Genomic DNA, 26,850 nt, shown 5'->3' with positions numbered 1-26,850 from the left:
CATGTTTTCCCGTTCTTCAGATGCTAAGCACCAGCATCTCCTTTCACTCGGGTTTTGCAAGTGCTCAGCACATCTCCTGCCTAGGCCCAGTACTCATCTATTTGTGAACAATGACACAGTGCAGTTAACATGAAAATCTCCCAATCATACCAGGCCTCATCCAGATTGGAATTGTGTTTTTAGGAAACATAAAATGCGACTCATGAATTCATTAAAAGCCCTTGTGCACAGTAAGGGCTTGATATTTTTGAACCCTTGTTCTCAAAGCTACTAGAGATATCCGCAGTTTAAATAAACATCTAACCACATAACTCTGCTAGGGACTTGTATATCTAAGGTACTTTTACCAAAATAGACTTGATAAGGTAACAAAGCAGAATCAGGGGACCTTAAATAATGTGTGTGTGTGTGTGTGTGTGTGTGTGTGTGTGTGTGTGTGTGTGTGTGTGTGTGTGTGTGTGTGTGTGTGTGTGTGTGTGTGTGTGTGTGTATCATCAGTTTGGGATAACTTTTGTTTTATACTTATGATCTGTGCAAGCAAATTCACAAACTATAGCAAGTAGCCTATGAAAAGCTTAAGAAATTTATTAGATGCACAGATAAAGTGCTGTTACAGAGAAACTTGTGTAAATAAATCTATTTTAAAATAAATAAGATACAGTTTTAAAAAAACACCTTTGCCTTCTTGTTGTAACAAAAATCAACCACATAAGTTTTAAGGTCAAGGTGAAATATGTCATAACTATAGCAGTGATCGTGATCTATATCAACTAACTGAGTCTCCTGTTTATTTTAGGTCTCCCAGAAACAGGAAGGCTATTCCAAATGTACACATTAGACATAGTTCCTTTTACAGAAACATTTGTGTAATAACTGTGGTTGCTCAAATACATGTTAAAATATTTAACAAGGAAACAATTTTCTTCTGATCTAGTTGATCTTTTAAAAAAGATGATGAATTTATTCCTATGATGCAGCCCACAGGAGGGAACAGAAGTAAACGTCCTCCCTTAACTCAATGCCATTTTGCTTTTTTTAAGGACTACACAATTGCATACGAGAGCAAGAATAGCCATTTGAGTCATCTCTTTCTTCAAGGTAGAGCCCAGTGATATACCGTAGTCTTTACTTTAATATATTGTTTTTGCCTTCATCTCAAAAGGTCCATTTGTCTTCAAATAAAATGCATGCTGGAAGCAGAGATTCCCTTGAAGTGTCTGACAATAGGATCTTTGCTTCACTTTCCACCCAGGGAAGATCTTGTTAAACTGTCACTGTCTGAGTTTTGGGTACTACTATGGTTTTGTGCTCTGTTGTCCATAATTTCAGGCACTTGTGGGCTAGAATGGCTGTTTGTCTGAAGTCAATGCAATATGTTCAGCACAAAAAAATCACCATAGCTTCCTTCATACACTCAGGATTTCAAATTCCTCTTCCAACTCAAGCAGTTTATCGGTAGATTCAATAAGTTCTACCAACAAAAATGAAACCAATATTAATAAACATGCCTATTGCTTTTCACTTTGGAAGACTTTTTAGGGCAAGATATGCTGGAAATCACATTTAGCCTTTGTAAATAAATCTGGTGTTCAAGTTGCTACCAGTATTAACGAATGGATTAGCTAATCACATTCAGCATAAGACAATTAGCAAAGCATAGCTGCTCTACCTGTGACTATTTCTCCTACTGGTTAAGTGAGGAACATACTGCTGAACTATAGTCCACTCAAGTCAATACTGTACCTGCTCCCGACGTTGTGACTTCTGGCTTTGCTGGAGGTATGAAAGGAGGCCAATGGGCTGGATGATTTTGGACTAACTCAAACATCCGAAGACTCTGCTGCTTCAGAATCTCCTGAGGATAAAGCACTTTCCATTAATATGATACTTTTTTAAAAGAGAAAGTCCAACAACAGATCTACTTGGCTGGTCAGTCAAAACAGTTACAAGAGGGTGGTAATAATAAATAATTTATACTCATACGAAATGGAATCCTGTTATACTTTGTGCAACCCTCATTAAAAAGGTCATCATTTTACAGATCTGCATAGAGTGAATTTCTTCAATCAAATATGCATGGAAGGTAGATCTCTTGAGCTCTACCACAGATTGTCGGACATGTTATAATTAGCTCTGATAAACAAAAACTATAGCTTGTGTATGTATATGCAGCAAAGTGGCACTAAGAGCATGAAATATTTTCAAATCTGAAAATATCAAAAATTATTCTTAATTAGATCCTTACTAAGTGCACCATCAGGTGATAGGAGCAGAGGACAAACACAGCAGCTCCAAAAAGTAATGGATTTTGAAGGACAACTTTTGATATGAGATTTGATCTGTTATTACTAAAACCAAGTTCAGCTGGTGAATTATTTTAACCTGTTTTTTTTTTTTAAATGGGTTTGCAAACTGACTTCCTGAGGAAACCATCAATTGGTTTTAGGAATAAATATTTTCTGGAGTTTGAAGTCACTTTGCCCTCAGCCTACTATTACTTCCCACAATAAGTGGAGACCAGAGGTGAAAGTAAGCAGATATGGTCCAGTATAGCATACTGGTAAGAAAAGCCAACTATCGGCAGAACCACTGATGGGGAGGGAGGGAGAGAACAAAAGGGGCAGAGACCCCGGGCCCGGTGACTTAAAAGGGCCCAGTGTTCTCACCAGTGGCCGGAGCCCCAGGGCTCCCAGCTGCCGTTACCCCTGGCTCCAGCAGCGACTTAAAGAGCTTGGGGCTCCCCACCACCAGAACACTGGGCCCTTTAAATTGCCACCGGAGCTCCAGGCAGCACAGGCCGGGCTGCATTGAAGGGCTGGCTGGGGAAGTCTGGCCCCCTCTCTTCAGGGGCCCAGAACCACTCCCCCCCTACCTTGCACAGGACCCTGGCCACTATGCGTACCGTAAGTCCATTAAGTTACCTTTACCCCTGGCTGAGACCATGCACAATGTGAGTGTTGTCCTGCAAGGTGCCAAGTACTGCCTGCAGGGTGCACAACACACTCAGCTCCCATGACTTGAAGGAATCCAACCCCTCACAGAATCTGGCCTAAGTGACTCAGTGTAGCGAGTTAATTATAAGGCATAGGATTTTTAATAATACATCACCATTAAACAGCAATAGGAGGTCTCAGGAAAGGAACTAGCCAAGACAGAGCCCAACTATTGGTCATTCAGTAAGAACTGGCTTTTTAAAATAGTGTGTATTTTTAGCAGCTAGCTAGATTACTTTAGATATTTTTACAGCCACTTTCCAAATGATAGGGGGACCTGGTTTTCAAAGTGCTCTATAGTCTTTGCTTAGCACTTCAACAGCATCTCTCTTTACTAATATATTTTTCTATATAACTCATTTAGCTACTATACACTGACAGGTATTTATGGGGAGTTTTCATTTACAGTTTTGTTGGTAAAATGTGTACCTAACCTGAGGCAGATCAAATTAAAAGAATATCCCATTGTTACCTTTTGTACAAGACTACACCAGTTATCAAAGTCTTTTTCTTCTTTACAAAAGAAGCCCTGAAGGGGGAAAAAACAGATAATTTTTCCTCTGCAAGTTACTTGCAATATTAGCAAATAAAGCAGAATTAAGCCACTGTTTTGCAGTAGCACATACTATCATGTGTAAGACCCAAAATATGTATCAGACTAAGGACCAGATTCTGAACTGGAGTAAAACAAAGGTCACAGGGGAAAAAAATTGAAAAAACAAGGAACTGACATGACATTTGCCACTCATCATACTGAATGCTCTGCTCTTTTTCCCCCCTCTCCTGTTCATCTGTCTTATCTATTTCAACTTTAGGGCAATGACTGTATTATGTTTGAGATTTGCTTTACACACTGTACAATCTGAGGCCTGCAGGCTCTACCAGAATGCAAATAATAATTGCAGCTCCCCTGAAGTCAATAGGGCCATGCCAATTTACCACAATTGTCCATCTAGCTGCAAGTTTAACCTGCCACTGTGGATGAACTACCATATACATGACACTTCCAAGAGTGGCTGTATTGTGAATATCAGACTCAGCTATATTACTGAATGGACTGGTTGGTTGTACTGAATGGACTGGTTGGTTGTGCTTTTTCATGGTTTGAACATTTGCGTAGTCAAATTTTACTCACTAACAGCAGATATTTTCCTGCTAAAAGTGGTATTATTAACAACATAGGTTTACATCATCTTTCATTCGGGAACTCAAAACACTTTACAAACATTGGGCCAATTCTGATCTTGCACAGAGAAGGAGAATGAAGAGTAACCTTACTGGTGTCAATAGTGCGTGTAACTGGAATGATATCAGAATTCGGGTAATTAAGAATTGTAATACCCCTGTAAAGTATCCTGGACTGTAACTACTAATAAATTGGTAAACTGAGAGGTAAAGAAGAGAAAGGACCCAGGAATTCTGATGGAATTCTGATTAAATTCCCTGCTTTACTCACTACACTACACTGGCTCTGCAAAAAGTGGAGGCTTCTCTATTACCAAAAATAATTAGCCACCACCATTCAAATATCCAGTTTCCTATTGAAGGGAACATTAATCTCAGCAAAATTACTGCATAGTTTATCAATGAAGATAAATTCTGCATATGTGGAAAATTTTTTGTAGTCATTCATGATTCTACTCAGGTAAATGCACAACTACCCTTATCAGTATCTATGTACAGTTTTGTAATAGAAGTTCATGCTACCTTTATTCCTAACACTTACTAATGCTACAGAGGGATCCAAATTCATGATCTTCATTCGATGTGGGGCCTGCTGACAATGGAAGCTTTGGTCATCAACCGTACCGTTTTCCTCCAGATCTACAAAAATCTGAGTGGTGTGAGGGTCCAAATAGATCAGCTCATTTCCTGTGCAGGTAAAATATATTTAATCATTTGTAATACCACTGAAGCTGGACTTGTAAGATAGAATTTAGATCATCATCATGATTAAGATTGATTAGACTTTTGCTAGCTATGCATTCTGAAATTGGGATATTCAGGAAGAGTGTGGCACCATATCTGGTATAGCTTACTGTGGTGATTTGTAAGGCTTTTTACTTTGACCTTTATTTTCCTTTATTTCCTAGAGCTAACATAACATTTAAAACTTTTAAAATGTAAATTCTACCATTCTACAGGTCAGAGGATGACCACGAATATAATCTAGAATTCAGTTAGGCATTCAACGTTGTTTCATATTAGACTTGGAGAGACTGAAACAATGAGGTCTGAATAAAAATACCACTGGTTTTATCAAAAAATGGATGGATAGGTCATAAATAGAGAGCAGTTATTCATAACAAGTCAAATGGGGTGAAGTTTCAAAAAAGATTAAGTCTAGCACTGAATGTTACTGTAACTGACAAAGGAAAGGCAAGTGATTAAAATACATTGATGCAAGGCTAGCATTTAAAGACAGCAAGATCTAGTGAAGTTAGAGAAGTGAGCAGAAATCAAACAAATGAGCTTTAATCAGGGAAAATGCTGAGTTATACCATTTGAAGAAAAAAGTGAAGCAAAAGAATAAAACCTGAAACTACAGATTAGGAAACAATACAGGACTACACACTAGTAACATCTATCTAATAGATTTGCCAAATACTATTCAACTAGCCTTTCATATCACATGACTCTTGCTGATGTTGTTACTTATTTCTATACCCAACTTCACTCTACCTTTCCTATAAAAGATCATAGTGTATTATTCTGGAGTTATCTAATTATCCATTTCTCCTACTCTCCTTATCTCTTTCCTTAACTACATTTTCCAGCAGCTTCAGTTTTACACTTCCTGATGTTTCTTCAGACCAGGCCCAGTTCCTTAGCCCATCAACTTATCTGTAATTAATTTTTTCCTTACCTAAAAATCCTATGAAATAGTAGGCATTATTTGGTTTCCCTCCTAATGCCCCCAAAGACTGTGGCATCTTAAAACATTCCTAGAGATTCAAAGGGGAAAAATGAAATTTTAGTTGTCCTGTATATTGGTATCAGAGATATCTAAACTGTTTGTAAATGACATGCAGCATAACAATCATTTCAGAGACAGCGACTCACTTTAAAAGCATCAATATAAATCGGATTGATGTGATTTATCCCCAGTCGTAGAGGTATAATGAGCAAGAGAGGTTTCCAGCCTGAGCAAAACCCTGCTGTGTTCTTGTTTTGACTGAGAGCACTCCTGTGTGAGAATGTGCTGCCACGTGCAGCACTGCTGCTCTGAGGAGGGCACCAACACATTTTTTCTGTGGGAACAAGGAGGAGAGATGTGTCAATTCGCTAAGGACTATATTATAAACATTTCAAATGAATGGAAAATTAAGATGCTTTTTCAGAGATCTTTCTTACAGAAGGTCCCAGCTTTTAAGGAGGGTAGTGTGTACATTGTGGCTGTATAATTACAAGTAATCCTGGTAGACACAGACTAGGATGCCAGGTTACAAGAAGATATTAGGGATCAGGTCGATGACTAGGAGATGATGATTTACTAGATAAAGTTATGTTTAACCAAACAACATTTAGCACCGGAAGCTTTCTTGGGTAACTATATGTCTTGCTAGAGGAGGGGGTAACAAGGTGATGCATAGTACTGGGTATCCCAAGAACTGTCCCCCACACACCTTATTTCTCAATTAGGGTAATAAGTAAGGCCCAAAATGCATTTTTTTAATTAACTACATTTTTTAGGGTACTTTGGCAAATAAGAAACTTTAATTTAAGTGAGAGCCAGTGTTTGTAACTTACTGATGTCTTCAATGACCACAGTATTGTCCATAGATACATAAACTGCTAAGGAATTCCATTCATCAAATAAAGCAAGCTTTCTGGAAAACATTAAAGATAGTAATTAGTGAAAAAGTGTATTGTTATTCAGGAGCCAAAAGTGTAGCTTGGCACTCAATGCAATTAGATGGCTCTTGAATAAATATAAATAAATTCTTAACAAAAACAGCATTTGTTGTATTTTTTATTAGTCAAAGTATAATTATGATGTAGAAGAGAATGCAGAGATAGCATGAAAGTGAAATAACGTGTGTGAAAAATTTCTTGGCTCGTTGCCAATAGCAAAGCAATTGAACTCTACAACCTTGCTACTTTACATTATTTTCATTATTTGTATCGCAGTCACACTTAGGAGCCCCAGTCATTGTCCAGGACCCCATTGTGTTAGGCGCTGTGTAAACACAGAACAAAGAGACAGTCTCTGCCCCAAAGAGCTTACAATCCACTTGCACATGTGAGTAACCTTATGCATGAGTAGTTCTACAGAATTCAGTGAGATTACTGATGTGCATAAGTGTTGGTAGGATCAGGCCATAAATCTGTCAAACTCAGTCCCAGACGAAGTGACGAAAGAAAAGTTGTACGAGAAAGTTAAGTCATAGACACTATGCTGAGTCTGCTATACTTTTTTTTTTTTAATGTAGTTCAACAGAACATCCTTAAATGAATATACTGGCTTACAGCTCTCTGACTATGTAAACCACTATCTAGGTTTCATTGTTAAACTCTAGTTAAAGCATCTAAAATTAAATATAACTTGTAGGGCTCTCAAGTGATTAAAAAAATTAATCACGATTAATTGCTCTGTTAAACAATAATAGAATATCATTTATTTAAATATTTTGGGACATCTTCTACATTTTCAAACATATTGATTTCAATTACAACACAGAATATAAAGTGTACAGTGTTCACTTTATATTTATTTTTGATTACAAGTATTTGCACTGTAAAAAACCCAAAAGAAATAATATTTTTCAATTCATCTAATACAAGAACTGTAGTGCAATCTCTTTATCATGAAAGTTGAACCTGCACATGTAGAATTATGTACAAAAAAACCTGCATTCAAAAATAAAACAATGTAAAATTTTAGAGCCTGCAAGTCCACTCAGTCCTACTTCTTGTTCAGCCAATTGCTCAGACAAACAAGTTTGTTTACATTTGAAGGAGATAATGCCGTCCACTTCTTCTTTACAATGTCACCTGAACGTGAGAACAGGCATTCTTGTGGCATTGTTGTAGCCGACGTCACAAGATATTTACATGCCAGATGCACTAAAGATTCACATGTCCCTTCAGGCTTCAACCACCATTCCAGAAGACAAGCGTTCATTCTGATGACAGGTTTTGCTGAATAACAATCCAAAGCATGTTCATTTTCATTATCTGAATCAGAAACCACCAGCAGAAGGCTGATTTTTCTTTTTTGGTGGTTCGGGTTCTGTAATTTCCCCATCGGAATGTTGCTCTTTTAAGACTTCTGAACGCAAGCTCCACACCTCATCCCTCTCAGATTTTGGATTTTTTTTTAATTTTTTTTTTTAAATCTCCCTCTTTTTTAAGGCACTTCAGATTCTTAAACCTTGGGTCAAGTGCTGTAGCTATCTTTAGAAATCTCACATTGGTACCTTCTTTGCATCTTGTTAAATCTGCAGTGAAAGTGTTCTTAAAATGAACAACATGTGCTGGGTCATAATCCGAGACTGTTATAACAGGAAATATATGGCAGAATGTGGGTAAAACAGAGCCAGGGACATACAGTTCTGCCCCAAAGAGTTGTCAGAAATTGAATTAATGCTTATTTTTTTTAATGAGCGTTATCAGGATGGAAGCATAGCCTCTGGAATGGTGGCCGAAGCATGAAGGGGCATATGAATGTTTAGCATATCTGGCACGTAAATACCTTGCAAAGTCTGCTTCAAAACTGCCATGCACATACCTGTTCTCACTTCCTGGTGACGGTATAAATAAGAAGAGGGCAGCACTATCTCCCTTGAATGTAAACAAACTTGTTTGTCTTAGCGATTGGCTGAACAAGAAGTAGGACTGAGTCAACTTGTAGGCTCTGAAGTTTTATACTGTTTTGTTTTTGAGTGCAGTCATGTAATAAACAAAAAAATCTACATTTGTAAGTTGCACTTTCAAGACAGATTGCATTACAGTACTTGTATGAGGTGAATTGAAAAATACTATTTCTTTTGTTTATCATTTTTACAGTGCAAATATTTATAAGCAAAAATAATATACACTTTGATTTCAATTACAACACAGAATACTATATGAAAATGTAGAAAAACAGCCAAAATATTTAATACATTTCAATTGGTATTCTATTATTTAACAGTGCAATTAACTGATTAATCTTGATTAATTTTTAATCGCAATTAATTTTTAGTTAATCATGTGAGTTAACTGCGAACAACTGATAGCCCTAATAATTTATTTTATCACTATACACTGTCAGTATAAGTAAATAAATAAATAAAAGCAGCAAAGAATCTTGTGGCACCTTATAGACTAACAGACGTTTTGGAGCATGAGCTTTCGTGGGTGAATACCCACTTCGTCGGATGCATGTCAGATGGATGTATTCACCCACGAAAGCTCATGCTCCAAAACGTCTGTCAGTCTATAAGGTGCCACAAGATTCTTTGCTGCTTTTACAGATCCAGACTAACACGGCTACCCCTCTGATACTAAATAAATAAAACTAACCTACTTATAAACATGATTTTTTTCATATAAAACTTTTGTAGAAGAAATGCAGTATTTTTCTTACGTATCTCACATGTTTGATTTAGGGACAGTCCTACCTATGCCCCTGTTGGACATGGACAAGTCATATAACTCAAAGAATCCTTGTATATAATTGAGTAAAAGCAGGACCTCAGTTCAGACTATACATGGGTTTAAGCCAATGCCTCCAAACTTTACATTGTTTCAAAATCCAGAACTGGAGGTCACCACTCTTAGACAGCTATGCTGCATCTGATTTGAACTATTCAGGGTAAATACATTCTAAATACATATGTAGGTTTTGCTTACTTTAGCACTTGTGCAACTGTATTTGGTCCAAACCATTCTCCAATCGACTTCCCCTCTCCTACACCCATCTGTGCTGTTTTTATTAGAAACAAAACACACACAAAAGAGCATAAATATCAGGTGATAACATGTATTAAATGGCACATCCTATTAATATTTTGTTGCACAGATTTTAAAACTATTGTAAAATATTTACATGTAATCAGATTATTGATATACTATCTGTTCTCTTTTTACAACTGCAATGAGGATTAGTTTCCATAACTGAGAAGCTCTAAACTGCATTCTGACTACTGACACCCCTCACTACAATCTATGGGCTAGTGCAAGAGAATCCATGTTGGTAAGCACTGATTTAACATTATTAAAGTCTGGTCCCTAATAGTCACATATTCTATCTGGAGCTAGTTGTTATTTCTATTGTACATACTGGATTTAGACCTCAGTATATTTTTGGTATGCACTAAATCTTCTATATATGCTTATCTGCTTTGTCTCCATAATCCTTCTTTTGTTTCATGATTATATATTTTAAAATTAATACACTTTAAACACATTAGCAACTTGAGTCATAAAAAGCCGATGATACCTGCCCTTACCCATTTGGTGGATAGAATAACAGCAATCTTTTCTGTCTATGAAGCATCGCAGGATCTTGTGATATTCCTCAGGTTGTTTTTTGTGTCTCTCCCATTGCCAGTCTTACAGGGAAAAAGTTATATAGATTAACTGACATACTCCAAACTCTGTCTAGCATTTCATACTATGCAATCATGAGTGGAGCTTTTCTCCCCAATTTACACCAGTTTTAATGAGTCAAGTTTGGCCCCAGAGGGCAACAACTCTTCAGAGGCAGCATCGGGAGAATATTTAATAAAGAAAAAAGAAAAGGTCAAGAAGATGCCAAAATAAGTCTCAGCGTCTCTGAACAGGAAGGTGTGTGTTGTTCTGTCACAGAAAAGGTGCTCAATTTATCCCTGAATGCTCTATATATTTTTAGAAAAGCAGTCTCTTCCCTTTAAAATATATATATATTTTTTCCCTTTAAAAGATATATATATATTTTAAAGGGAAGAGACTGCTTTTCTAAAATACAACATGAACCAAGAATGTTTTCACAAAAATCTTGATAGTCAGAAGGGGACAATAAGAACTTGGCTACACTTTTTTTGCACCACTTTGCTGTATCAGTTTAGAAACAGATATAGTTAAAAGTGGCACACGCTTTACTGTGGACTAAGTTACAGCAGTATATAGGTGTCCACAGCAGGGTCTGTACCCATTTAACTATACTGGTATAAACTCACATCCTAACCAAAACAGCTGACTCAATACAAGAGCTCTAATGTATATTACGCCTAAAATTACTCTGGCTGTAATCCTGGAACGCTCAGACAGGTGTATGGGTCCCCACTTAGTGAATTCTGTTGCAGGATTGGGACCTTAGGCTGGAGGTAGGGAAACTATCTGCATATTTGCCTATAATTTGCAGTATTGTTGTAGCCATGTTGGTCCCAGGATATTAGAAAGACAACGTGGGTGAGGTCATATCTTTTACTGGACCAAGCTATCAAGCTACAGAGAATTCTTCTTTTTTTTGCCTGTAAAGCAATTAGTACAATTTGGGCACCACATAAACAATGAACACGATGACAGAAAATCAGTCAGGCAGCAGCAGTTTCCACCGAGGCACCAGTCTCATTATTTGTCATGCAAAGCTCTATTAAATAATAAAGACAGGAGTCCCACTTGGTAAACCCTTTGTTCTTATTTTTCTGCTGAACCACCAAAACAATTCACCCCTGCTGGGTCAGAATGAAACACTGACAGTTTCCTCTTGTCTGGAGACATCATTTACTAGTCATTTCTGTCAATCATTCTGAAGAGACTTTCACTAGTTACTTTAGTCCTACATCTCTTAGTGGCTGTCTATTGTACTGGGCTTTCACACCAATGTTAAATGTCACCCAAATAACACAGAGCCTCCTAACATATTTCACAAAGTAACAATATGCTCACCCCTTCCTAAATGCCTGCAAATCAGGGCCTGTGCGAGCATCATCTGTCCACATCGCAGCATGCATCCCCAGCCAGTATCGGATGAAGGGCCTGTGCCTCCTATTAACAAGAATTATTAAAATTAATCTGGGTTCTTGACTGAAATTAGAACCACAAAAATCAAATTGTTGAAATCTAGGTAGTCAAGAAAAGTTCGGCTCTTTAACAAGTGTCCTGTGGATGAAGAGAAATTGAGAAACAAAGATTTTTAGCATCAGTCTGGCTTCTAGAGAAGTGTTCAGGCTCTGCCAAGCAGATTTGTGTGGAGACCAGTACTGATACAGCTCAATAAAAAGCAGAATTCTTTGTTGATGCAAGACAAAAGACAAAGAAGCAACCATGTAAAGCTGTTTACCAAACTGTGCCAAATTCAAGGATAAAATGTACAAGTCTATATGCAGGACTCTGTACACGGTGCTAAGCCAGAACTAAACTCTGCAGTGAGGTCCTATGAGCACTATGAAACCAAAACAAAAGATGGAGGTGTAGGCAGTGGACCCAATGGAATTCAATATGGAAAGAGTAATGCAATTGGTACAGTAACCTCCATATTTTAATATTATATTATAATCTTCCCCCATTTTCAGTTTGCAATATACCAAAGTATATGTGTGTGCATATATATTAGTAAATGCGCTGCATAAGCTTTGAGGGTTTGAAGCTGGAGGTTTTAGCATTTGGGTAGGAAGCAAATACAGATATTGGCATCTGGTGAAACACTGGACAGTTTGTTGGATGCAGTGAAATAATAATCTATTACGATTATTAATAAGGGTCACACCTCTCCAAGCTATTGCTTCAAACTGTCTGCAGATTCAGGAAGACAATATTTTCTATTTGTTTATGTTTTAAGGCTGTCTTCACAATCATGGAGACCAGAAAGATAAATCAGTTTAAACTAAATGCTTAGATTCTTAAGCACAGTTCTGCATCAAAAAGTGGATTCTATGGTAAATTCCAAGAGTCTCCTTTATTTGTTTCTATTTAATTTAGCGCTTGAGAAAGATGCTAAATTGACCTGGAAATCTATCAACAGAACAGGTAGCGCATGGACAGTGTTCCATCCGTCTCAACTCTGTAGTAGGAAGACTACCTCTAGTGGTGAATGATACTTACTCTCTAGTAAGATTGCCAGTAGTGTTGTTAATTATGCCAATTGTGGTGGTTTTTGCAATTGTGGCAGAGACCATGAAACAACAGGTTTTGGGCTCTACCCACCTGAGCTAGATATAAATTGGCAACCTAAAGGTAAAGGTTCTATCCCGTTACCAATCCTATAGCTTATCCAGTCCAAATGTTTCTTTGGGTGATGATTTGGGAAATTAATTTAATTTAACCAGAAAGTTTAAGTAGGGTTTTTTATTCCTTTAATGTGAAATCATTTTTTAGTGTGTGAATAAACAGGTTAAACTTATTTCTTGCACAACAGATCTACTGTGCGTTCCCCATTCATTTGAGAAACAGTCACAAGTCATTTCCACTGTTAGTATAAACACAAGGACCAAATTTTCTACTGGTTTAAGTGAGCACAGCTTTCAGTACCAGGGAATCTGGCCCACTACTTCCTTTTGGTTTTCAGAAGGAGTAAAAGTCATACCTCTAAGTCCTCTAATAATTTAGGAGTCGGTAAGTTCATATACAATAATTTGATTCCTTCCACACCTTTAAATTTTCAACAGGACAATAATACAGAAAAATTGGGCTGTTCACCCTAAAGCATACCCACCAATTGGTGAAAATTTTCTTCTGTATGTAAACCACAGACGAGCACTTATATCCAACAATAACTTAGATTTGTCTAGAATTAAAAAACAAAGCCATATTAAACTACCAACTCCTAACTGCAAAGATCATTTAGCATTAACGCAACATATAGAATATACAGGAGATGTCTATTTACTTTCACATAAAAAATACTACATGTATCACTTTAAATATTCAGCGCACGTTACATATACAAACTAAACAAAATCTATTGGGTAAGCATGAAGTAATTATTAGCCATCAAAGGTTAAGAGAGTAGCATTTCTGTTTTGAATAGCTAAGCTAAACTTGAACCAGCTACTGCTATGCAGAACTATCCCCTCTGAACAAAATCACACACAGGACAAGGAACTTGGAGAATTTCTACTAAAAGAGACCAAGTTGGGTCTGAAGGAGGAAGGATGAGCCTAAGTGCATAGTCCCATGCAGAGAGAAAACAAAGTGAGATGTCCATTTTCCATGGTATCTTCTTCCTCACACTTGCAAGGATTTCACCACCTTAGAGAATGTTAACCCTGAATACCGCAGAGATGGGTGGGAGCATGTCCAAGCAGACCAGTGAGAGCCTTGCTACTCATTGGGGAAGGAAGACCATAAAAGTCACAGGAAGATATTGACTACAGTGCCTACAAACAATAATATTGGGTTTTTGTGCAAAAGCAGTGGCACTCTGGAAATACCCTGGGATATGTGCAATTTCACTGCAAATCTCAGAAGATGGACCTTGCTGGTTTGAAGAGCCATACCTAGTCTTCCCCACCCCTCCTTTCCCTAACAGGATAATGTGACAAAAAATTTCCATATAGACTATGATCTGCTCCCTATCCTAGACAAAGTTTATTGTTCACCATATACTATCTAGCTAGGGTGACCAGATGTCCTGATTTTACAGGGACAGTCCCGATTTTTGGATCTTTTTCTTATACAGACTCCTACTACCCCTCGCCCCCTGTCCCGATTTTTCACATTTGCCGTCTGGTCGCTCTATATCTAGCACAGTGGGAGCCAACATAACTCAATAGACAAAATAAATAAAGCTGTGACTTGTTATACATAACCAATCACCAGTACGACTGAACAAACTAAATCCTCTAAACTGATAGTTTATCAGGCCCTATTTAGTCTGTTTATTCCAATTCCTGAGCACAATCTGTCTCATTTTAAAAACTCTGGAGTGACGTTCAACTTTGACATTAGAATTACTAAACCATTAAGCTGGCCAAGAAGAGTAAATAACAGTATATTTTTGTAAAAGAATTTTTTAAAAGAATAGGTTGTAGTCAAATTGCACTAGTTTTGTACCAATCTCATCAAAATGTTTATACTGACTCTACAGCATTTTTAATCTCCCTAGTTTTAAAAATTAAAGCTTTTTATTTTTTTTTTTGAGATTTCCAGGATTCCCTCAAAGGCACTCTACAATTCTTGAGGATCTAACTATTTACTGCCTTTATCCCCTTGTTGTTTACTTTGGACTGACTTCTCTTCTCCTTCCAGCCATTATCAGGATTCTTCAACAGTACCCTAATGCCCATCAAGACCATTACTGAGTTGACTGCCAGGATCCAGAAAGTGCAACACAAGGTGCTACCCCATGCACTCTCCACGGAACAAAAACCAGCCCTACCCTCTCATTCCTGTGTGGTAGGGTATTATGCTATAATTACACTGCAGGGACAGTTTCTAGGGAAAGTGTTTATTTTTATCAAATAAAAACAACATATGCATCGGAAAGATAAAGTCAATTTTTACTACTTAATTTTAAAAACACATTAAACTTTCAACTGAGAATCTCATGCTGTAAGAAATTCATACATCCAGCATAGTGGATTTGTTGTTATCTGAACTACTGTACAGACTTAATTTTTTGGTGTCCGGATACTGTTAATTGCCGATTCATTGCATTTACTTTGTATTTTAAAATGCAATTTATCACCAAGAGCACGTGGCTTCAGTGTATGCTTCTGATTTACAAAGTTACTAAGGATATGACTGATATTTCCTGCATCATCACATCCAGTTTTAAAATGAGCTACAGTAGATACTCAGCTGCCTGCTCCTTTCTTATAGGAGAAATTTTAAAGGGTACTGTCAGGATTTTACTTATTTTGCTGGGAAGATTCTGTGTGAAAAATTTTTCTCCGTAGCTGATTGCGTAGCTACCTGTGATGTTATCTTTCTTAAAAAGTCCCTTATTTATTCCATGACACTTGATTACTAGAAATAACACACCTAATGAGAGACTAATCTGCAGGATAAGCGTGCCCTGTTTGCAGAAACTGTGACAGATGCTGCACTCGCTACTTTGGTAAATCTCCTGCCAGCTAATTTCATATTAGGGTGACCATCACTGTATATAGTTGGTCTACTTTTTAGAAGTGAGTTTATTTTTGCTCTCAGATTTATGTAGTGATAATGTTATGAAGACTGAGGAAATGTTGTGGCATATAAACTATGAAAGTTATAGCTGGATTGTCATTATGAACATACCTGTCTTAAGGTGGTGTTGCCTTCCCAAAATCCACACTGACCCATCTGTTTCTGGAAATTCTTCTAGGTATTCCGATAAGATAGTACTCTGGTTTTCGCACTTGGATAAAACTGAACAGGAACAGAGAAAATTCAAACTCCATTTTGTTCCCTTTGTTCTTTTTGGAGCACTTTGAGTTCTTATAGTGCAACTAGCTCCAACTAGTGATCTAGTCCAGAGTTTGGGAGTTTTCTGACCAATACTTCATTCCAGCAGCAGCATTTACCACATTTTCCCTCTGCAATATGCACTGCCATTAAAATGGACCAGCGTTTGTTGCAATTTTGTATCTTAACTCTCCAGAAGCTCTGGGAGACACTATGGTTGACACCTGGACCCTAGAGCCCAGGGAGAAATCCTGGTGCTATAGAAGCATATGGCAGTTTTTGCCACTGACTTCAATGAGGTTAGGCTTTCACCCAAAGTCTAGGTGAACAATTTATGTCCCAGGCCTGCATTAAACACAGTTAACTTTAAGCACATGAACCGTTCCACTCATTTCAATGTCATTACTCTTTCTTAAAATTAAGCATGTGCCAAGTGTAAGTGGGACTGGGGCCTTAGTCTGCTAACAGGAGATTTTGGATCTCCTATTCAGAAAAAAACACTATTATTCACCATAAAACTTATTTACTTTAGATCAATAAATATAACACTTATATTGATTCATTCTATTATAGAAGTTCATTTGATTATGATTTTTGGTGGGAGTTTATGGAAATGAAGGAATTGCTTAGTTTTACAGCTGAAGAAATATTGTTTTTATTTGCTTTGACTATTTTTTCTTTCAAATGACATATTTAAGAAATACTCAGTGAACTGATGTTTAATTATTAAATCATAAATATACATGCTAAATATGTTTAACTTGCATGTAATATTAATATTACTAAAGATTTATAGGCTCCACTCAGGATTACCCATTTTGCTAGGCACTGTACAAACGCAGAAAAAGATACAGTCCTGGTCCCACTGAGTTTACTATCTATGACCCAATCTTGAAAACACTTTTGCATGCAAGTAATCACAATGAATTTAACAGGCCGCCTCATGTGTGTAAAGTTAATCGTGTGTCTTTCTTTCCTAATTGCCACTCTTCTTGCTGTAAAATAATTAAATGTGATTACACAATAGACTATAAAATACACTGGCTTAGAACAAAATGTCTACAGAAAAGATAACGCTGACATTCTGGCCAACGTTTTAGAATACTTAGTGCCATTTTAACTATTAGATAAATTAGGTCCAAAATGTAGGCTCTTTGTTGAAGAAAAAAGGTTTTACCACAACTAATAACATTTTTCATGACATTTAAAAAATGTCAAACAAAAGTTTGATATTATTTAAACATTTCTTAAAAGTATTGACATGTAAACATGGCACCATTTGTGTAAGTGCCTGAAAATCAGAAGTCAAAACTGACTATACTCAGAAAGTGAAACTGACCAAGTTTTACTGTCCAAGGTAAGCAGAGTGCAAAATTAAACAGCATAAAGAGTAAAAAATATTGACTTTGAATTAATTTTAAAAATATTAGTTAAATAACATACTTAAGAAAACATGCAGTTTTAAAAATATTATACTTTAGAGACTACCCTGGAGAGTTTCACACAAACCCTCCTCAGATTAGGGTATATTAACCAGAAAATTAGCAATCAGGCATCATATATACTTTTTATTCAACCTGAATAAATGATTGCTAATTACTGTACAACAGTGAACTTTAACTATAGGTGTGTGTGTGTATGTATATATACACACACCTAGACCTGCTTCTATGGGAGCCAATGGGAAAAATCCAGGGCCATAATGAAGGACTCACTCAATACCAAAACATTTACATGCATAATCAAAATGATTTCTGATATCATAATCTAGTGAATGCATACTATGTTGACACATTTTATTTATTCCATCCAGTTGGCAGTCACAATTGTCAAAGGATCAGCTTCAGGGCTGCAGATAAGCTGATGTCAACACTATGCTAAAAAGCTTGAAGTAAATATCCATGCAAAGTAGAGCAGGCTTTAACTCTACAAATCCAGGCCTAGACCCTGCAATTTCCTGAATGTAGTGACAGGACTCTGGTGAATTACATACTTTGAATACTTCTAAATTACCCAATAACCATATCTAAATATGACAACTATACAAGTGGATTTACTCAGCTCTATTTTTTGTCCTAAGCCTTACATTAAGTGGACACCAACACCTAGTTTAGGCTTCATAAGGTGCCACAGGACTCTTTGCTGCTCCATATTTAGGTTCTGTAAAGCAGTTTCACAAAAATTTACTACTGCACTGCATAACATTTTAATGTTAAAGCCGTTGTTAAAAGTTTTTAATTTAACCATTCTAGGTAAGATTTTCAGCAAAGAACATCAGAAAGGGAAAGGTGAAACTGACAAATATGTTTTCATTGGTCACCTGACTGAAGTGCAAAAAGTAAACAGCATGGATGGAAACAAAATCAACTCTGAACTTTTTAAAAATAATCTAAAGATGTTCTTAGTAACTGATCTAAGGAAACTCCGTGGTGTTTTTAATCAACGTTATTTTCACCTGGCTGGACAACCAAGTTTGTGAGCTGAGTCAAGACCACTGAACGATACAGTGAAACCTGTTAACCGCAGCCACCTGGCCCAAGAGCTAATCCCATTTCAGTCCCCACTACCGCTGGTGCTGGAGGTCCCGGCCTGAGGCTCCCGGAAGTGTCCTTACGGCAGGACCGACAGTGACACTTCGCCACTAGCTTGTGTCACCTCAGGGCGTAACAGCGCCGGACCCGCTGCCATCTTCCTCTAGGGCAGCCCCTGCCCGCGGCACAGCGGGCCTGGCAACCGCCCCGAGCCCGGGGAAAGCAGCCGGGGTCCCGGCTCAGCCGCGGGCGCCGGCCGGGCTCGGAAGCCAGCTCGGCCTCGGAGCTCGGCGGGCGCAGGATCGGGGCCCGGAGCTGCGCTTCCCGGGAGCTGGGCCGCGTCCCAGCGCCACGTCACCCCTGGGCTGTCACCGCATGCGGCACCCGCCACACGCCCGGGCCTGGGGCTCCGGCCGCGACCACAGCCCTGGGCCCGGATCGGAACGGCCCCGCCCGCGACACCCGGCCCGCGCCCTACGCCGGGTCCCCTCCCCGCGCCCTAGGCCGGGTCCCCTCCCCATTCTCCCGCTGTCCCGCCCGCAGCGCCCCTTCCGCCGCCCAGCCAATCCCCCGACCCCGCCGCAGTGCCCCCTGCCCCCCATCTCCCCTCACCGGACTCCATCCTCCCGCTGTCACCATCCTCCCAGCGGACACGCAACAAGGCGGCGGCCGCGGGGCACGCTGGGAGTTGTAGTTCTGCTGTGAGGGGGACGCTCCGCCCCGCTGCCTTCCGGGCTGGCCTGCTTCTCTGATTGGCTGCCTGGAAGGGGGTGGCCCCGCCCCTTGCCTGGGGGAACGGGCAGCGAGCGCGCGGTATGGAGGGCTCCGTGTCCAGTGTGGAGCTCTGTAACCTGGCCTACGCGGGGCAGCTGGAGGAGCTGCAGGACCGGCTGAGGGAGGACCGCGGCCTGGCCACCCGCACCGACCAGGTCAGGCTGGGGGCCGTAGGGGCTCTCAGCTGGGCCGGTGTAACGACACTTTGAGCAACCCGCCCGTTTTTACACCGGCTTGGTGGAGGGAGGCAGCGGCCAGGGCTGGGGGTAGGGGGAACGGGGCGGCTTGGCCATCAGGCAGGGCCAGATTGCTGTGGGGAGGCAGAGGGCAGGGTTGGGAGTGCGGGGAACTGGGCTCCCAGTGGGGCCAAGTTGCTGCAGTGGGGTTAGAGCTGGGCTATAGGGGGAGCTGGGCTGCTTGGGGTATGGGGGCGAGGGGGGGGTCAGCCTTACTCTTGAGGGCCTGTCAGTCTGTCTCAGCTGGAGACCTGAGGCCCTGCTCTCTCCCCTGTATTTTCTCCTCTGCCTGCCCCGCCATCTCCCCTGGGGGCCCTGTGCTAGGAGCTCAGCTGACCCATGCTGCCATGTGTATGCCCGTGTGCAGGATCACCGAACAGCTCTGCACTGGGCGTGCTCCGCGGGACACACAGACATCGTGCATTTCTTGTTAGGCCTGGGCGTGCCTGTCAATGACCAGGACGACGTAAGTTCTGTACATTCCTAGAAACATTCTTCTGTGGCTTTTAGGAGCATGTTCTGTGCCGCTGTGGGCTTGATGGGCTGATTTACTAGTGTCCTGCGGCTTTTTTCTTGCAATTGTAGGGTTTAAACTATTTTTTCCTGCCTCTCTAGTCTGGCTGGACTCCTCTCCATATTGCAGCTTCAGCAGGCCGTGATGAAATTGTGAAAGCTCTGATTGGAAAAGGTGCTCAAGTGAATGTTGTTAATCAAAATGGCTGTACACCTCTGCATTATGCAGCCTCCAGAAATAGACAAGAGGTATGGTTTCATATGTTATCAGGTCTTGCTTTTCCTTTGTAGTGTCATTAAAATGGTCATTTAGGTGATTTTTTTTTTCCCCCACATTTCCCTGCATGCGTAGATTGCAGTTATGCTGTTAGAGAATAGAGCTGATCCTGATGCAATGGACCACTTAGAATCCACTCCATTACACAGAGCAGCAGCCAAAGGAAATCTAAAAATGATACAGATCCTGCTACAGTATAAAGCGTCTGTGAATATACAGGACTCTGAAGGGAACACACCTCTGTAAGTGATGTTACATTTCTGTTCTGTTTTTTAATCTCTTCTCAACTGAAAACTCCATTACTTAAATGCGAGTATCCTCAAACTCTCAGTTCCTTCAGAAAGCTTTAAAGAAGTGTAACAGGATGTTTCACTTATTTCCAGCCACCATGTTTTAAATTTTTTTTTTTTTAATACATACTAGAGACTTTTCTACATGTTTTCCAGGTAAAGCATAAAACCTAGTTACAGTAACAAATCACTCAGTAATTCAGCTTTACTGAAAGTAGAGGGTAGACCAGTGGTTCTCAACTTATTATGCAGCCCACAATGTATGACCTGGGCTGGGTGGCAGGTCAGCAGCAGCCTGGACCCCAGAACTTGCGGGGCAGTCTGGCTGCCCAAGACCCCGTGGGGTCAGCTGCCTGCCTCAACCCCGGATGCCTGCCCCGTCCCACACTGCGTAGTTCCCACCTGCCCTGCTGGGTGGCAGGGCAGCCTGGACCCCTCCTCACCAGGTAGCCAGGAGCCTGGGACTTGGCACACGGGCTGGCTTTTAGCATGCAGCTGAGCTGGGCTGCAGCTGTGTGTTAATTAGGCCGCAGGTTGAGAACCACTAGGGTAGACAATATGCCTGCAGTGTGAGTGCTAGACAAAGCTATTCTGTTAATCTTCTGTAGGGCTGTCAATTAACAGTTAACTCATGTGATTAACTCAAAAAAATTAATTGCGATAAGTGACCGTTTTAATTGCACCATTAAATAATAGAATACCAATTGAAATGTATTACATATTTTTGGATGTTTTCTACATTTTCAAATATACTGATTTCAATTACAACACAGACTACAATGTGTACAGTGCTCACTTTGTAAGCAAAATTTATAATATAAATATTTATATTTTAAAAATGATAAACAAAACAAATAGTATTTTTCAATTCACCTCATACAAGCACTGTTGTGCAATCTCTTTATCGTGAAAGTGCAACTTACAAATGTAGATTTTTTTTTTTTGTTACGTAACCACTCAAAAACTAAACAATGTGAAATTTTAACACCTACAAGTCCACTCAGTCCTATTTCTTGTTCAGCCAATCACTGAGACAAACAAATTTGTTTCGGTTTACAGGAGATAATGCTGTCTGCTTCTTATTTGCAATGTCACTGAAAGTGAGAGCAAGTGTTCGCATGGCCCTTTTGTAGCTGGCTGTGCAAAGTATTTACATGCCAGATATGCTATACATTTGTATGCCTCTTCATGCTTTGGCCACCATTCCAGAGGACATGCTTCCATGATGATGACGCTTGGTGAAAAAATAATTCATTAATTACATTTATGACTGAACTCCTAGGGGGAGAATTGTATGTTTCCTGCTGTTTTACCTGCATTCTGCCATATATTTCATGTTATAGCAGTCTCATGATGACCCAGCACACGTTGTGCATTTTAAGAACACTTTCACTGCAGATTTGACAAAATGCAAAGGAGGTACCCAGGTGAAATTTCTGAAGATAGCTACAATACTAGACCCCAGGTTTAAGAATCAGAAGTCTAAATCTAAAACTGCGATTAATCACAATTAATTTGTTTTAGTTAATTGTGAGAGTTAACTGCAATTGGCAGTCCTACTACTATTAAGCAAACAAGCAGAAGTTGAATGCAGTTGGTCCAGTATTTGAAATGCATGTATCTAGAACACTATCCATATGTAAACTCTTACGGTAAAATTTAAGTTGATGGCAAAACTCCCATTTGACTAAAATGGGAATGAGGATTTCACTTGTAGTGTTTAAGGAATAATTGCATTCTGTTTGCTATCGTTGTGCAATAATGTCAGATTAGATTTTTAAAAATCTAATGCCAATTGACCAATGACAGATAAAAGTGATATAGTTGCTGTGTATTTTTTCCATTTTTGATGAAGGATTTTTGACCAAATGCAGTTATCTCAATGCATGTGGAGACTACTTGTGTGTGTTGCATAATTGAGGTTCAGATATTGGAGCTTTTTTGACTTCCCAAAACTGGCTGCCTTAGTGAGGCTACAGTCTAGTGTTGAAATGGTCTTGGGCTTGAGAAGATAGTAGCCTTGGGGAAATACTCAAGCTGTCTAATGGCAGTGGAATGACTGGGAACAGGCTTTGAACTCTGTGTTCATGCTTGGAATTGTGTGTGCTCTTTCCTCATATTCCTTTACGTCTACCTCCTACCCCCGTGAAACATCCGTGTCACTTCAATTGTAGCTATATATAAACTCCTTAGTCACTGGCACTTTAAACTTGGGAGAGTTGGCGGTGTTCATGTGTTTCTTGTTTTTCTGCAGCCATTTAGCCTGCGATGAAGAGAGAGTGGATGAGGCAAAGCTGTTGGTGTCCCATGGTGCAAGTATTTACATTGAGAATAAAGAAGAAAAGACCCCACTGAAAGTGTCAAAAGGTGGCCTGGGAACTGTACTTAAAAGATTGGTGGAAGGGTAGCAGTACTGGATGAGTTATGACTTGAATTCCATTCCTGATGCACACATTTAAGACCATTACCTTAATATTTTGATAGCTTAATGGTGATGGCTTCAATGTTGTTATAATGTGCACATATAATATATGTAGGGGTATATATCCATACCCTTCAATTGTACTGCCAAGTGCATTTCTTCTAATTGCCTGTTAATTAAACCAGTCAGCACTTTTTAAATATTGTCTTATAAATTGGAATGGGAAGAAACCTGTTAGGTTTTTTTCTTTTTTACAGGGTCTGGTGTGAGGTTGTTTCGTTATGGTATATTGTGTTCAGACCTGCTGCTTGAGTCATTCAAAATTAGGTTTGCTTTGGACACCTAGCAGTCTAATATTACTTTTCGTTACAGCTGGCCAGAAAATGAAATTGAAATTCTGTTTAAAAAAAAACAAAAAAAACCAAAAAGAACTTCTATAGCGGGAATGTTGTAAATGTTTCCAAAATGAAATATGCTTCTTGGAATCCCAGGCTGCCTACCCAGATGAGTTACCGAGGAGCTGGGGATCCCAGGGCATACAGGCTGCTGGCTTCTCAGCAGCCCACCTGATGGGGATATCAGGGTGCTTATTTTGGGAGCTCCAGAAGCCAAATTTCAAAGTCAGTTTGCCTGGCAGGCTGCTGTGGGGCCTGCCGGGCAAACACAGAAAACAGAGTTGTCAGAAAACAGTTCTCAAAAAAAATTCCATTAGAAAATTTCCAATCAGTTCTGCATCTTGTAAAGGAACTGGCGTTTTTTGCCTTTTTTCTTCATATTACATATTTTGTTTTTGTAGTTTAATCCAATTCTTATTTCACTTCAGACCACTGTAAACTATTCCTCTCCCTCCTTGTTATCTAAACTACTGTTCAACTACTTCTAGAGGTTAATTCTATTTGTCACCCCTTTCATTCGTCAAACCCCCTTTTGGCATAGCTAGGAATACTTCATTCTCAATACGTCCTTATTGCCTGGTCTGTCTGGCCCTCTAGCCTGTGATGTTCCTTTCAGTTTGTCAAATGCTTCCTGGTAATGAGATGCTCAAACTGTGCCTAGTAATGTACATGCAGACTTGCTAGTGCCCTTGCAGAGACAGTCATCTAATTACATTGCTTTCTGCTGGCCCAGTATGTCTCACTGCGAGCTCCCATCTAATTTCACTATCCGCTATCATCTTGTGCCTTTATTTAATATTCCAGCTTTTAAGTGTGTGTTTTGCCCATTGAGTATCTGTGTTCTGGATTTTTTTCCTCAGATGTACTAGCTTGAATCTCATTGAATTTCCTTTTCTTTTTACTTCGTTAGTTCTCTCCATTTATCTTCTGTCAGTGCTGGTGGTGTGGTGCATCCCACTGTGTAATATTCTTTCTGACTTTAATGTGCTATTCACATTTTTAATATCAGTGGTCCAGGGCACCCTTTATTTACCAGCAGCAACTTCTGCTTCCTTAGTTATAGAAAGATAAAATTGTTGTGAGACTGAAAGACGTGTTCATGGGCATGTACTGGTCTCTGTACGAATAGCCTCGTAGGTGATCGTTGTAACAGAAGTTCCAAGCAGTGCCCTGAGGTTGTGTCCCTGTAGTGAGAGTTATCACTTTACTTAGCTTTCTTTGAATTTTCCTTGCTGTGATTACATGGCTGCAAAGGGCCGTCCAGCAGAAGCTCCTTCTAGTTCCATGAACACTTAGGAAATAAAACTGGTCTTTCTGGAAACCAGTTCTTCTGGAAAGTCATTTTCTTTCCAGGAGGACCACAGCAGTGCACGTTCATAACTTGGGAGCTGAACTCTTCTGGAATAGGAACACTTCTCAGAGGTCAAACTGTCACCATTTCACTCATTCCTTGTCTCTCTTGTCTGGGGGGCAGAGGAACCTCAGACTTAGCTGTGAGCTAGCTTTGATTCAGGTGAAAAGAAGCTTTCATGGTAAGACAATTTCCAGTAAAATCATATTCCTAAATGTGAACTTTCAGAGTAGTGAGAGAGTAGCGTATCCTCCTCACATTCTCCTTTCTTGGGGAGTCTGAGTTGAATAAAGTTATATTCATATGGTATGAACAGATAGTACTTTTTACTGTGACTGGATTCCATGCTGTTGGCTTCCCCTCCGGACCATTCTTTGTCAGAGGATTAAACCAATGAAGTGATGCAGTCCTGTGGTTTCTCTGCTAACCAAGCATGTGATGGCTTCTCCTCGCCTTGGCACTGACCCATGTCTTACATTTGTGCTGATGAACACTGAATGGGTAACAGAAAAGTTTTTTATGTGGCCATTACATTCAGTTTGTTGTCATCCTCGAACAGAGCTGACATTGCCCCTGCACGGCTTTAGGAAGTGTATGATTAACATATAATTCACTGATGGCAAAAGCACCTTAGTGTCAGGGAAGTATAGAATTGAGAACACAGGACTTAGCAGCAAAGAACTGTTTAACAGGTGACAATGAGACTTCTTAGACACCCACCGCTTCCCCCCTCCCACGCATGTGCAGTTTTTGGTGATTTTTTTTTTGTTTGGGTGGGGTTAGATTGCTCATTTAACAAAATTCTGTAGTTAACAATATAATAAAGTTTTGTAACAGCAAACTTTATTAAACTTATATATAACAAAAGAATCTGTATCAGTAGCTAAATCACTTTTGCACATAAGTCATATAAAAGAGCAAATCAGTAAGCTGAAATATTGCCAGAGCTGAGATGTGGGGGAGAGAGACTTCATGTACATAAAATCAGGCTATCCTTCAGTTACAAGGAAAAGTTACAAAACCAAATAATAAAACTTCCACAATATGACTGCTTCTGTATAAGGGACTAAAGTGATGCAGTTTCCTACCAACAATTGTACAGCAAACCAGAAAATTGTATCTGAACACTTCATACAAAGTGATCTCCACACTAGAAAATAAAATGCAGTTTTAAATTTTCTCAGGAGAGAGTGGCAGGGTCCAAGCAAAACTTGCTCTTTAATAATAAGCTGTTGACATGCAAAATTGATTGAGAGAGAAACCAGTGATTTTGTCTAAGATGCTTTTCAGCCTGCATCTCTTAAATACTAAATTCCAGGAATGTCCAGAAGTAAGGACTATAACCTTTGTTCTTATGTCCTAACCCCTGTGTTGTATAATATTACTGCAAAGGGTTATTATGGAGAGAAATATAGACTCAAGCTAAAACAGAATGATTACAGATTCTAAACTGTTGTGTAGGTTTTGGTGATGATAGAGTTAAGTATTAAAATGTCGAAGGTTTGAGCTGTCAGATCAGTAAAGTAATCTTTGGTTTGGGGTTTATGTAAATAACTAAGTCTGTTAAGCATCTATAAGTACGAGTACCTTGTTGCAAGGAGTGAAGTTCTACTCTAATTCCCCCAAAACTGTTGTAGCGAGAGGAGTGAAGCCAACGTGTCATCAAAACTGTGCAGCTCCTATGGGGAGATGGGTTACAGTAGGACAGAGACAGTAGCTTTATATTGCTTTGTCTCTGGCAATTCAGCAGTATTTACAGCAGGTGCTTAGTG

General features: G+C 39.4%; 2 protein-coding genes across 4 annotated transcripts; one reads left to right on the top strand and one right to left on the bottom strand.

Annotated features, from left to right (window-relative positions):
• Positions 1 to 570: 570 nt before the first annotated feature.
• ATG4A (autophagy related 4A cysteine peptidase) lies at positions 571 to 19,527 on the bottom strand. Of its 3 annotated transcripts, XM_050964528.1 has the most exons (13): positions 19,433 to 19,527; positions 16,143 to 16,253; positions 13,615 to 13,686; positions 11,850 to 11,948; positions 10,430 to 10,531; positions 9,831 to 9,903; positions 6,744 to 6,823; positions 6,057 to 6,244; positions 5,860 to 5,938; positions 4,720 to 4,865; positions 3,466 to 3,522; positions 1,744 to 1,855; positions 571 to 1,471 (listed from the first exon to the last, which is right to left on the bottom strand). In XM_050964528.1, the coding sequence occupies exons 1-13, from the start codon at positions 19,440 to 19,442 to the stop codon at positions 1,407 to 1,409; spliced, it is 1,194 nt and encodes a 397-aa protein (XP_050820485.1). In that variant the 5' UTR covers positions 19,443 to 19,527; the 3' UTR covers positions 571 to 1,406. The 3 variants fall into 3 exon arrangements, with proteins under 3 accessions (XP_050820485.1, XP_050820486.1, XP_050820488.1); XM_050964529.1 differs by lacking the exon at positions 3,466 to 3,522; XM_050964531.1 differs by lacking the exon at positions 16,143 to 16,253 and having other exon boundaries at positions 19,433 to 19,502.
• Positions 19,528 to 19,583: 56 nt separating this feature from the next.
• On the top strand, positions 19,584 to 23,534 carry PSMD10 (proteasome 26S subunit, non-ATPase 10). The gene is made up of 5 exons (XM_050964550.1): positions 19,584 to 19,749; positions 20,198 to 20,296; positions 20,446 to 20,592; positions 20,696 to 20,862; positions 23,165 to 23,534. The coding sequence occupies exons 1-5, from the start codon at positions 19,636 to 19,638 to the stop codon at positions 23,316 to 23,318; spliced, it is 681 nt and encodes a 226-aa protein (XP_050820507.1). The 5' UTR covers positions 19,584 to 19,635; the 3' UTR covers positions 23,319 to 23,534.
• The last annotated feature ends 3,316 nt before the right edge of the window (positions 23,535 to 26,850 follow it).

Source organism: Gopherus flavomarginatus, chromosome 8 (assembly GCF_025201925.1).
Source record: "Gopherus flavomarginatus isolate rGopFla2 chromosome 8, rGopFla2.mat.asm, whole genome shotgun sequence".
Classification (NCBI taxonomy): Eukaryota; Metazoa; Chordata; order Testudines; family Testudinidae; genus Gopherus; species Gopherus flavomarginatus.
This window is presented reverse-complemented; position numbering and strand designations above follow the sequence as displayed.